The sequence below is a fragment of the Dromaius novaehollandiae genome, chromosome Z, assembly GCF_036370855.1.
Source record: "Dromaius novaehollandiae isolate bDroNov1 chromosome Z, bDroNov1.hap1, whole genome shotgun sequence".
Lineage (NCBI taxonomy): Eukaryota > Metazoa > Chordata > Aves > Casuariiformes > Dromaiidae > Dromaius > Dromaius novaehollandiae.
This window is the reverse complement of record NC_088132.1, coordinates 71,498,070-71,511,202: the sequence shown is the minus strand read 5'-3', so window position 1 is coordinate 71,511,202 and position 13,133 is coordinate 71,498,070. Positions and strand designations below refer to the sequence as shown.

Sequence of the window (13,133 nt, the reverse complement as noted above, 5' to 3'; positions counted from 1 at the left end):
GTCTCCGTAAGTCTCCTTCGATAGCCCATGTCTCTTCCATTTCTTTTCAAGGGCAGGATTGGCAAAACCCATCATGCAGCACCAGGCAGCTGCCAGAATTCCCTCCAAAGCAACTCCACTCACAGACCTGCCAAATACCCACATTTTTACCAGACCTGGCCAAATTTCAAGAATTTTGCCAGTTGCTCAAATTAGAGCATAACCTAGATGATCCTAAGTTTTTGTATGCTTGGCTTGAAGCAGCAGACTGCCCTGCTCCACTGCTGCGGTGCCAGCGCAGTGGCTGCTCCTCGCACTTGTCTTACCTGAGCTGGCAGGGGAGCCCGGAGGAAGCGTGCCTTCCCTTCGGTACGGGCAGAGCCGGGCCCTCCAAGGCTGCAGGGCATGGGGTGCAGCTGCAGTTGTTTTTACAGATTTACATCTACATAATGGGCTGCAGTTGTTTTACGTGTTTTTCAAAGGCTTATGCAACCAAATGAGCTGTACGTGTAGGTTTTAATTACACCGACTGGCTGCCACTAGCTTAAAAAAAAAAAAAATCTGGGAAGGGAAGGGGAGCAGGCAGCCAAAACAGAGCAACATGCAAATGTTGAATTTGTTTTTTAGCTCTAAAATGAAGTCCAAGATAATAGACTGTGCTGGTGGCTGCTTATTTATCTGGCTTATATTTCTCTTTTTTGCTACCTGCTTTGCAGGTGTACTCTTTGTTAGGAAAATAATAAATGGAAAACACAGGAGAGCTCTGAAGTTGGCTGTTTCTTCTTGCACACATCTACGTTCCAGTCCCTGTCCCTTTTCAGAAAGTTGGGAGTCTTCATTTAAAAACTTTAGTAGTATGGTTACTCTGAAACGCTAAATAAAGATATATTGCCATAGTCATTTAAAGAGCTTATAAAACAAATTTTAAGAGGGCCTCTTAAGCACAGTCTCTGGAGAATTAGCAATGCCCTGTCATCAGTGCATGTAACTTCTATTATACATGTACATGTTATTGCACTTAGTTTTTCATTTCTCTATGAAGCAAGACAAATTAACTTTATACAGCTAAAAAATTAGTTCTTTTGCTTCAAATCTGAAACTGTCTGAAGTATTTGGAGTTTAAAAGTCACAGAAAATTCAGAGAACATACCCTGAGCTATCCTTTGTCAGCATCCCCAGTAGTGATATCTGTGCCTCTGGGTTCTTGAGGCGTTGTATGTGGTTCTTGAGCCTTGTTGGATTTTCACGCAACAAAAATATTTTCTTTAGATTAACTTTTACCAAGTTGTTCTCAGCCTTCTCCTGCCTTTTGCTGGCCTCTCATCATGTTAACATGCTTTAGGATTTTCTTGCTCTAATTTCATGACTTTTCATGTAGCAAGGTGGTTACTGGCTTTTGCTGGCACCTGGGCAGCAATACCAAGCAGGTTGTGTTGGGGGAGGGAGGTTGAGGTAGATGCTAGGCTTTGCTCTCTTTGTTTAGCTTAATTTTAACTTCTATTTTTATATGTCCTTGCAAGCAACATCTAAGGGCAGCAGATGGGTTGAGCATAGCTGGTTTTACCTAACTCGAGGAGAAAATTATGAAAAATCATTCCATGGCATCCTCAGGGGTTTCATTTTCATCCTATGCTAAGAAGCCATCAGAAGCATATATATTGAAAAGCTAACTGTGCACCTTTTGGGCTTTAAATGTAGGATGTCTCTTTGAAGAAATAAGGAATTTTTCTGACTCTTCTACTTCCAATCGTCCCTCTGAGCTTGGCTTTAGAGGCATAGGTGAGACTGCACTTTTTTCTAGGTTCTTTAAACTTTTTCAAGTGGTGTTCAGCTTCACTATTTCTTGCACTTTCTCTATCTTCCTACCCCGTAACACCCAAAATAAAAGTAGCATTTCAAAACTTCAGGCTTTCTGTCAACACCTAGGAGTGCCTTGAAGCTGGTCCTTGGCAGAGTTTCTGTCACAATTTGCTGATGATAGCTATTGAGGGCCTTTAAAAATGGGCGCTCTGCAGGAAACTTCATATAACAAATTGAAATTGTGAGCACTTATATTTACAATTAATGGTAGATGGGAGAAAAGGCTATATGTTTCAGACTTGAAGTGGGATTTTGTAATGTGGTGGTAGAGTTTGCCAAAGAAAACTGCATATGAAAATGGAACTGCTGGAACAGAACCTGAGAATGAAAAATATAAGGCTTCTGGGGATCCCAGAAATCTCTCTGAAGAGCAGCTGGGTAGATGTTTTTGCTGAGTTTGAAGGCTAAAATCAGGAGTCTGTAGCTTGCCAGCTCCCGCGCTGTATGATGCAATTGCCTCCTTCCTATTAAGAAAACAGCCGTTCAGCAGGCTTGCCTTTTATTAATGTCCTGTACCTTGAGGTGTGTATGATTGAAACAAGATTCTTCGTGCTATGAGGCAAGGCTGGAAACTTTATATGAAAACAGTATTTTCTTGAAAGTCGTTCCAGAATATATGCTAATATAAAAGAGGCGTGTGGGGGTTTGCCAGAGGGTTTTGTGTGTACTGGGATCAGATGCAGCCTCCAGTTTATATGGAGGAGGGGACAACGTGGGCTGTGTGCATCACTTCACTTTGCAGTGGCTGGTGGTAAGGGGGAGAGAGGGGGAAAAAACTCCTACAGCTACAGATAAATTCACACCTGCTTGTGTCACCTTCCTTCCTAACATCTTGGCTGCCTGCATTCCAGAAAATGTTAGTAGCAGCTCGTTTTCAAATCTAGATGGAGGCTGATGAGGGGACCAAGAGCTTACATCTGCTGCTCTGAAACTGTATTTGGTGCTTGCACATTTGTATCTGTGAGGGGAAATTTCTTTTAACTGTATGTCTTTAGATGGCTCAGAGCTGAACCAGCAGACAACGTTTCTGCGTTCCTGATGACTTAGCTGAGTGGCCGAATATGTGTTTGTAGTCTCCTGTATTGCGGTGCACTCTCAGCAGCAGCAAAAGTGGCTGGGAAAGAAGTCAGCTATTTTTTCCAGATTTGTCCGCTTGGAAAAATCTCATTCTTGTATAAGGGGTTGGACTGAACCTGAAATACTTAGTATTGTCCGCTCTGTGTGTTCTGGCCTGTGTTTCTTGCTTACTAACTAGTGAACTCGTGGCCCTCTGCTCTTAGCAAAAATGTGGGCACTCTGTAATCTTAAGCAACTGATGCTGTGAGTGCAGCATATCTTTTAACTCCTGTCAATTTTTGTTTTTGTTTTTTTAAGGTCTTTTCTGTCAGTGCCCCTCTGCTTTTTGCCCTGATTTCTAATCCAAAAGACACGCTGTTCTCATGATATCTAAGGAGGTTCACGTTCTGAATTGTGAGGTCTGTTCACTTTCTATGCATGGGTGCACAGATAATAACAGTATTCACTGGCAGCCTTCAGCGGTGTTTCTTAGCAGGCCAGTCTTTCTTAACGTTGGCATTTTTAAAGTAGAGCATGGAGGCCAGGCATGCACGTTGCCCAAGACCTCAGTTTATTTTTGGGGTTTTGGGGAGCTTTAGATTTGGGGGAGGAAGGGGTTGGTTGTTTTTAAGACAAATGATATATACTAGCCTAGATGTTTGTCTTGTTTTGAAAAAATAAACCACAATTCATTTTTCAGTTTAAGAAATAGTTTCAGTATAATCTAGGTTTACTCTCCTGTGGTGCTTTATTTTCAGATCTTTCAATGGGTGCCTCCTACTGTCTGAATTTCCATCCTTAGCAATTCCTTTTTGCACAGCCTGGTGTGTTGTGAAGTTGAAGTTGACACTAAATTGAAGTCCTGGACAAAAGACAGTACCCAAAAGGTGTAGATTAGACGGATGCTACCACAGTGGAAGTTACTGCCTTTTTTTAATGCTTTACCACAGCTGAGCAGGCAGTAGAAGAAATGTAGACCTCCTTAAAAATTATTTGTTCGTTTTGGGTAAGAGAATTTCTTTTAAAACTTACAACACTACATTTCCTGAATTCGCAATGGTGCAAATTCTGGCCTGAAAAAAAAAACATACCTCTTCTATAACTGTTTTTCCTGTGCTAATTTTTACACTCTTGTGGATGCGTGCATGTGTGTGACCAGAGCACGATATGGACTGCCTGCATTTAATGAACAGCCCCATTTATAAAATTTATTTCTAGGAGAAGATGAAATGGCTGCAGTGTGAAACTCTGGCCTTTATTTCTTTAACAAAAATAAAGACCCAGTAAATATTGATAGTGTTACCTGTAGATTTTTGGACTTACGTTTAAGCTGACCTCTGATTTGCAAAGCAAATCTGGGCGGGCTTGTTGTGATACCCACTGGTGCTCCTGGACATCTCTGAAGTTGTGATACAGTAATGTCTATAACAACTGAAATGCATCTTCATCAGGATTTATCTGGTGATGTCCAGCAGTCTGTCTGTCTTTTTCTTTCTCGATTTTGATTTGGTTTTCACCTTGTGGCTGAGCCCACTGTGCCCTTTTCGTGTGGGATTGCCAGCGTGAGGATCTCCTGTTCCTGGACCTTTATTCTGGCTCAGGGGAAAAAATGGCTTAAGAAATCAGTTCCTGGACACACTTTGAAACAGGGGAGCAGTGCAGGTAGAGGACAAGGGCAGCAGTGGGATGCAGATAATTTGAGCTGGTACTTCTGAAATCTGCTACTACTGTTTTCGTGTTCAGGTAAAAAGGATGAGAAAGGACTCCATTAATGAAGAGGCAAGACTTTTTTTTTCCTCTCCTGGGTCAAAGATAGGTAACGTATCTCGAGACAGTTGGTATTGACAGGCTTGCCGGTACTGAGCTTTGGCCGAATTTCTTCTGCCGTTGAATAACTGGCTGTTCCCAAGACATCTTCTGAAACAAATGTTTGTCTCTTAATAATGCAATTAGGGAAAGATAAGGATTCAGAGCCCTTCACAGGGAAATACCTAGGGTTTAACGTTAGCTTTTAGTTTTAAGGTGAAATTCCACCTCAGCTGAAGCTGCTCTGAGTTGAGGCTGTGACAGCCCTGTTCCTTCCCTCGCCCTGGCAGGGGTGCTCCTATGATTGTGTGATCAAACAGGGGAAAGTTGCTATGGTTTTCAACTGGTTTTCCTCCCAGGTGCCCACCTGGGCTGGTGCAAGGAAGAGGCAGTACCAGGCAGCTGGATCAGTATATGCTGGTCATGGAAACATAATCCTTGCTGTGATAGAAAGTTGCTGCTCCACAGGGAGCCCTGTCCACGCTGGCAGGGGAAGGCAGAAATGCCTCTTGTTTCAGTACCTTTCTGGGCCTTTCGGTCACCTTTAAATTTGATGGTGACTATTTTTCTGTGAGTTAGATGCAGGATGTGTCGAAAGTTTCTTGTTTAGCAGGCTTACTTTTGTCATTGTTTTTCTGTTGATAAAATCCCAGTCCGTTAAGATGAAAATAAACTATTCCTCTCTAATTATGGGTCATTTTGCTACATGACAGAGACTACCTTGAACTTGCTCTTGAGTGGTTGCGGGCACTTCTTATGCACAGAACATGCTGCTCTAGATGTCCTCGCGGCCCTTTCTCATCCACGTCAGCACACTCTGGCACTTCTGCCGCTCGACCTATGTTGAAAAACAATCAAGAGCCAGATATCATCTAATATTTTTATTTTTGCTGGTGTTACTGAAGTGGAAATTGAGGCTTTCACTGGCCTAGAGTGTAGTGTGAGGGATAATAGTGTCTGTGAAATCACTATAGATGTTGTAAACCAGATGCTGCCTCCAAAATGTGTAAAAGTTCAACTCAGTGCAGAAAAGCAGCCAGGTTATCAGTGGGTCTCTTCCTGGCTGGGATAATTTGGCAAATCACTTGCCTGTCTGGCCTGGTAGCAGAAGAAGTTGAAAGTCTTCCACTTCAGTATTTTTTTTAATCAGCCTTACAGAGGCTCTAAGCAGCTCTGTGTCTTTATTTTATCTATCTTGTTTGTTTGTGTGAAGGTATTGGTGAGTCAGGAAACTGTAAATCATGAAACTGTTGGCAGACAAGTCAGACTTCTTGAAATTCAACAAAGAGTTGACGTACATTAGAAAATTAAGAAGAATGATCTGCTTTGGGGAGGGATGTTTTTACTCAAAATAAACCTTGACAATGAGTGTATGTGAGTTCATAGTGTATTTCAAACATTCTTGCACTTAAAATATTTTCAGTGCACTCAGGTTAAATGGCAGAGAACAATAGTGCGTTGCAGTATATGGCTTGTATGTGAGTTTGACTTCATTTCACGCTCGTTATAATGTTATATTTGCCATTTTCTATTCATTGAGCATCCATAATTCAACCACGTTCTTTATTTGCTTTAGATTTTGGTAAATACTGTGTCAGGCTCCTTTCAGGCCCTGGAGCAATTCTGTGCTTGCAGAGATCACTAATTCTACCCCGAAGCAACTCTTGAGCATGACCCTGCCAAACAGAGATGGAGCCCCCGATAATCTTTCTCTTTATTTCATTTTTCGTTTCGCAAATAAAAATTTCCTAGTGTTAGAAGGTTAGTGTTTTAAATTAAGACTTCATATTTATTGATTCTTATTTCATCATGTTCCACTCTACTTCTGTGGTATTTTCCCTAGCCATAAGGACCACCCACTTGTTTTAAGCCAGCTGTCAAAATAACATTTGGTAAGAGGATTGTGATCAGTTATGCAGGATGTAGCTCTGTAAATGGCTAAGCAGAGAACATGGATTCAGCAGACCCATATACTATTGCTAACATTACCTCCACAAGCTCAGTTAGCCCCATTTTTACATGACTAAGCTTTAAATGTGGATTAATTCTCTTCTCCTGCCGGTGGTAAAATTACTTGTAAAGAAATGCTTGATATGAGCTAAGTAGTGAAAATTACTATGCTTTTCTGTTTATGAGTTAGACTGTCTGGCATTTGAATAATTTCTGGAAACACTCACTCTCAGCCTCTTAGCAAAGACCAGCTTTATCTGAACTCTTGTGCTCTGTCTGTCAGACCGTGATTGAGGAAGTCTCCATTCCCTTGCTAGCTTGACTTTATAACTAAAACATGGAAAATATCCTTTGCCCTGAAAAGGGGACAGGCTTATTTAGGACTGTTGTAAGTGCTTTGCTAGTTGCTGTCTCCTATCTGTAAGAAATCTGGTGTTTACAGCTAGTTCAGGGATGTCAAAGACAGCTGTACACTCTGTTCAATCACCAAGCGTTCATAACCACCATCTCTCTATCAATGCATTTGAAAATGTTATTTGAGTGAGGTTTCTGGGCAGGGAAAATTGAACCTGCCAGGACTCTGGGGTGATAGTTTTCCAGTTGACCCCAAATCAAATGAAATTTTGCTGTTCCCTTTTACTCTTGCGCCTGTTTTCTCCATCTGGACTTTGTTCTTCCTGAAGAATGCCATTTTTCATTGAATCTTGTTAAGGACTGAGTAGTTCTGGGACCTGTACGTTCCCAGTGGGATAAAAGCGGTATCAACCAACCGATCTTTGTTGGCTGCAGCACAGGTAGGTTTCACATGCAGACTTGCTTCATATCTGGGTCCAGATGGAAACCACTGGGGGGAGGAGCTGCTACTCCCTTGCATTGAAAGGTCTGGAGACAATAGTAAATGACCATCCTGACACATGAGAACCCTAGAAATGTTCTGCAGCAATGAAATAATTTACCTCAGTCAGTTTAGTTCAGTCTGGGTTATCAAGATGTTCACCTGTAAATGGTAGCAACAGGCTTCTCTTTTGCGAAGGGAAAATGCATTATGCTGGAATGGGATTTTAGGCTGAGTGAGACTCTAACCTTCATTGTGGCCCGTGCTCCAAATCAAGCCTTACATGTTTGTTTTCGTTCGCTTAAGTCATTGCACAACCAGGAAGCGGGAGGAAAACTTGTTTGCTTTCATTTGAAAGGAAGTTTATTCATGGAAGATGCAAGTAGAATGCACCACGGCTCAGGGCTTCCAGATGGTGAGAACTCCAGCATTTGGAAACCTGCAGCTTTTGCCTTGAATATTTTGGGAAAGTTTATTTAGCTGATAAAGAATTACTCTGTACTGAAATAAACATCTACAGGCTGCTTTGTTTTGAGAGCCTCCCTTGCTACACAGCAGCCTTCAGTATCCACTACTGAATTTCAAAAAGAAAAAAAGAAGAAGAAGAAGAAAAGTGTGGGGCTGTTAGCTCTGAAATCAGCTAGCATGAGAGATGGTAGCAGTACAAGGAGGGAAGGAGAGGGTACACAGCAAGCGATGAGAGAGCTTTAGCAGCCCAGCACAATTTGGCTTAGGCTACTGTATAACCCGCCCTGAGTTAAACCTTATCGTCCTCTCTTTTCATGGGAGTCTCCAGATAACCTCCATATTTTTGCTCTTGTTACATCCTTACATCCTTCATACATGTTCTCTCGTCTTTACTCAGCCTGTGCTGCTTCCAGATGATGTTTCTTTCATCCATCAATTTGAGAGAAGCAATATTTTTAATCAGTCTTTTCTTGCTTGCAAAAATATTGGCAGCCTGAAACTAAGCATCTGTATATGTGATGACTTGTTGAGAATTGCCATGGGAATCATTTGCATTGGTGAGATTGATGTATTCATGGGTGCAGAGCCTGAAACGAGTTAAGTTTTTCCTCTCTCTTTGATGCTTTCTTTGCAGTCTGATTTTACCTAAATAAAACTTCTTTTGCACTTGCGTATTTTTGTTGCACTTGGCACCATCTTACGCAAACAGTCTGTCTGTAAAACCTTAATGTCCCAGATTTAGCCAGTTATTATTATTCATGTATTTATTATTTTTACGAATATTGTCAAATGTAAGTGAGCCAAGTGTGTGCTTCGTGGCCTTCCTAATCTTTGAGTGACTTTGATTGTATTGCATGTCTATACAAATGTGTCTGAATGGGTTTCAGCATTTGCTGGTATGTTGTGCTGGCTAAATTGGAGGTGTTGGAATTTATCAGAATCCTTTTCCACGCCTCTGCCCCCAGCCATTTTCCCAGACTCTGAGAAGCCTCCTCCTCTAAAGGAAAATGTTTATACAACTTTGCATTGGTCACCAAGTACATAAAGTTTTGTTTTTGAATGCCTAGAGAACAGCCGGCAGCAGTGCTTTTTATGTTCTCAGAAGTGTTAACTCTTCAGTTTGTTTACTGCAGGAGCAAGGGTGAGGATGAGCACACAGGGTATTTTTATATCTGCAGCGAGTGGTTCAGAGCTTGAGCGCTGCCCGTCTGCTCTTGCAGGACTCCTTAGAGGACGCGAGCTTGTTGCTCTGCTTGACAGAGGACTGTGCTGCAGGAGACTCAGACAGCAGTCTAGGCAGATGCTCTCCTCTTTGCATTCATTCTCAGCTTTTTGCCAGATATTGCCTGTAGGTCGTCTTCTCTGCTGGGTTTTCAAGAAGGCAGCAAAGAAAAATGTACAGCTTAGAGAAACCTAGTGTTGCAGTTTGTGTGCTCTGTGCCAGAAATTCAGCCATGCCTGTTATTCCCAGTTTCACAGCCTGAGCTTTTGGTGTCAAGTTTTTAATGTTTAAAGGAAGCAATTGTCCAAAGTGTAAACTCTTAAATACCACAGTTGGTGGGTCTATATGATTTGCTATACTCCCTCTGGATTCTAGGGGAAAGGTCCTTTAACACAGCAGTGTGCGATGGTAAAAATGAATGTCTCTTGTATGAGACTAGAAAACATCCCTGGAATACTGGCTTTTTTAGTTTTGGGCATGTTAATGAAGGTCCAAGCTTTTTATACACAATTTAATAGTAATTGAAAGTGTTTTGCCTAGAACTTGTTTTTTACCTTACTTCCACTGAGATCGGCTTGATATGCAGAGCTGTTTCCTGGTAGGATCATGGGGAATAATATGTCCACCTATACTGTGTCCACGTCTTTAAACTCACCTGAGTAGACACAATGTGCATCATGGGGATATAAACTTTTCCGTCTTCAAAAGCTTTCTCTTCATCTTTGCTTCTCATCTTAATGCATGACAGCAGCATATGTATAGGTCCGCTTCTGTGAATCTGCAGGTGCCAAAGATTTTGAGGACAAACCTTCAGCTGTAAAAAGGCTTGAATACAGCATAACTTCATTGGTCTGTAAATTAAACCTTTAGTAATTGGTGCTGTTGGTTCTGTTCCAGTTTTCACCTGGCAGCCGCTAAAGGGCATGCAGAATGCCTCAGGATCATGGTGACACACGGTGCAGATGTGACAGCCCAGGATGGTGCAGGTATGCCTCTCTAGACCTCGCTACACATGTAACATGATACATTAAATTTGCCTGTATAGTTCCTGGTTGTGCAGATAACAGCACTGCTTCTCACTGCCCAATGTAGGAAAAGCAGTTGTACCAGTTGCGGGTTCAGACGTACCTGGTTTTCTGAGTAAAGACTGCAGATCCTAAGCCCCTGGAAACTTTTGCCTTAACAGTGTAAATGTCAGCATTATATTGGGTACTAGTTGCAAAATAGTTCCGTGATTTTTCTACATTAAAAACTCTTTTTCTGAATTTCATTTGAGGCTTTGCATAGATTAAATCAAGATCTTAATGTGTTGCTTTTATGTGTATCCAAGCTATTAACCCCATTAACTGTACAGGAATTGCAGTAAGACATTTCTTCAGGATTATGACATAGCGAAAAGAGCTGATACAGGGCAAAGCAGAGCTGAGAGCTGTTAAGCTTGCTGTTTCAGCCCTCAAAAGTCCTATGCCTGAATTACTGCTCCACTAGGGGAATGATGGAAGCTGTATTTGAAACCATCAGACTCATCTTACTAGATTTCAGTTGACGCATCTGTAGAAACTGTGCCCGGCGTTTGCTCTGGCTAGCCCAGTCACCTTATCAGCAGTCTGTCTCTCCAGTAATGAGGTGTAAATGCTGGGTTTACTGCATCCGCTTTGGCCACTATTGCTGCCTTAGGGAATTTCTTTCACGCAGTGAAATGATTTGCCTCCATACGGAAGTGTTTGGGGTGCTGGAAGAATTATTCAGATTATACATATAATGATAAGAGAATATATGTAGCCTATTGTAGATTATTATCCAGAATTCATACTTAATTTTGCCTCAGGTTTTATTAGTTCTTTGTTTGGATAATAACAAGTTGCCTGCTCTCTCCTGAGAGTGTCCCCCCAGTGTTTGGTTCCTTAGGAAATGCCTTTTCTGTAATAGTCCCATCATTTTCTGTACAGTTCCACTGTCACGAGTCGCTTTACTGTCTGTATCAAGTACTAAATCTTCGCTCCTTCTTACTTCCTTTCATGGATAATTTATTCTTTTGCTGTCTTGGCCTCTTTAACTTGCAGTTGCTCTGTAGATGGAACTAGAAGAGATATTGCAGTCTTTCATCATAAATCCGTAGTCAGTAAATCGCTGCATTACATAGCAAAATACGAGCTCACAGAAGTTGAATAAATTGACAGAAAAGGGAGTTTGCAAGATGCAATCCAAAGTAGGTATGTGTTCTCAGTCCTCTTCTGTGTGCAATCCACAGATGATATGAGTTTGTTGTAGGGGTAACTAGCGAATTTGGCTATCCTTGCTTTTACCACTGGCTTCCTTTTTCATTGCGAAATGGCAGAAATCTTGAAGACACTTGACAGATATCTCCCTCCAAGGGGGAGAGAATAGAGGAAAAATTGTTTTTTAAGGAACAAGATGTAGCTGCACAGCATCTCTCCACACACTCATCAGAAACAAAGCACAACCTTAGACTGACTTCTGCCAAGATAGTTTGGCACAGTGTTTGTGTGGTTCCTATATATGAATTTAGACATTAAGATTATTCTGTGGTACCTCCCTGAAGAGCAGTCAGTCATAACAATATTCTGCTTGATGCAGGACTTTATTTTATTTTATTTTATCTATCTTTACTTTTCTGGTGTTGTGATAGGAACAAGAGACACAATTCATAATCTTACCTTTGTTGTGGAGGAGTTTATTCCTGTGCTTTGGAGTGACTGAATGCTTAATTTGCGTTGTTTTTATTGACTTAGGGCACAGCGCTTTACATCTTGCAGCAAAGAACAGCCACCCTGATTGCATTAAGAGGCTTCTTCAGGTAAAGTAAATTAAATTCATTTTAATATTGAAGGTTTTCTTTGATTCCTCTTCACTAGATATTGAAACAGATATTTCCTGCTAAAAATCTGCACAGCAATGCTGTGTTGTTGCTCTCTTTCTCCTTACAATCAAGAAAGATGCTTGCCTTTAAGACCCTTATGGCACTGTGAATGGGTGACAGAGAGCAGTGTGGTATCTTCGCTGAGTGGTCAGCAACCTCATTTTTCCCTGTGCAGCTGATCTGACATGGCAGGGTTGGATTCAAGCAGAGTGCAGCTCCTGTCTGATTTCCTGTCTCTTGTCTGTGTGGTTGGATGCTCTGAACGCGAGTGGGTTAAGAGGTCTATGGGGAAAGAATTTTTCGTTTGTGGTGGGGCTTTGGCATTGATCTACTGGAATGTTTTCTGTTTGTGTGATTTAAAAGAATCAATTGTTGACTGTAGAAATGTCTGTCGAGTTTAGAGTCAAAGAGAGAAGATTCTTAACTGTAGTAGTTCAGATGATAAAATATGGAAAATCCCATACATGCTTGAATCCTCAGTGAAGTGAGGCAAAGGGCAGTGAGAGCTTAGAACGGGGGTAGAAAGGATGAGAAAAGAAAAGAAAAACAAAAAGAGGAGATGGAAAGAAGACCTCAGTGATATTGAGGCTGAAGAGGTATGCTAGCAAACAAGGAGAGATATTGTCCATCTCAGCTGTCTTCCCTTTCCGAAAGCCAGGTGTTTTGGTGATGGAGGTGATCAGAGCAATGTATTTTTCAGAGGAGCTTGGAGTTATTAATGAGACTGTGGCTAAGACTATGGATGAGCTAATGCATACAAAATAGCACTGCTCCGGAGCACAGTGGCACAGAAAGAGAATGGTTTTTATATCTTAACCCCCAAGTTCCTATTCTCTGGAGACCCCAGGGCTCTCTGCTGTCTCCTGTGACCTCTGTCAATGTCTCTGACCATACAGGGTCCAGTCTTCCACCTGCAGATTCACTGCAAGCTGACTCCCCTGTTCCTGCACCCTTGGAAGGGGTCGTCGTTAACCACCGGGACACCACTTCTTTGGGATTTCTTTATAGAAATACAGTAGTTCTAAATCAAATCAGTTTACAGCATAAACAGTGACATCAAGCTGTCACTGATTGTA

General features: G+C 41.6%; 1 protein-coding gene across 4 annotated transcripts in view; it reads left to right on the top strand.

Moving 5' to 3' along the window:
- The window catches only part of LOC112982178 (ankycorbin), an 86,037-nt gene that overhangs the window by 56,433 nt on the left and 16,471 nt on the right, over window positions 1-13,133 (top strand). For 3 of the 4 annotated variants that reach the window (XM_026098373.2, XM_026098371.2, XM_064502573.1), the window contains exons 4-5: window positions 10,074-10,162; window positions 11,930-11,994. In XM_026098373.2, coding sequence (XP_025954158.2) covers window positions 10,074-10,162; window positions 11,930-11,994 — 154 coding nt within the window. Of the gene's footprint in view, window positions 1-2,496; window positions 2,591-10,073; window positions 10,163-11,929; window positions 11,995-13,133 lie in introns of those variants that run through there. The other variant, XM_064502574.1, reaches the window with a different exon arrangement.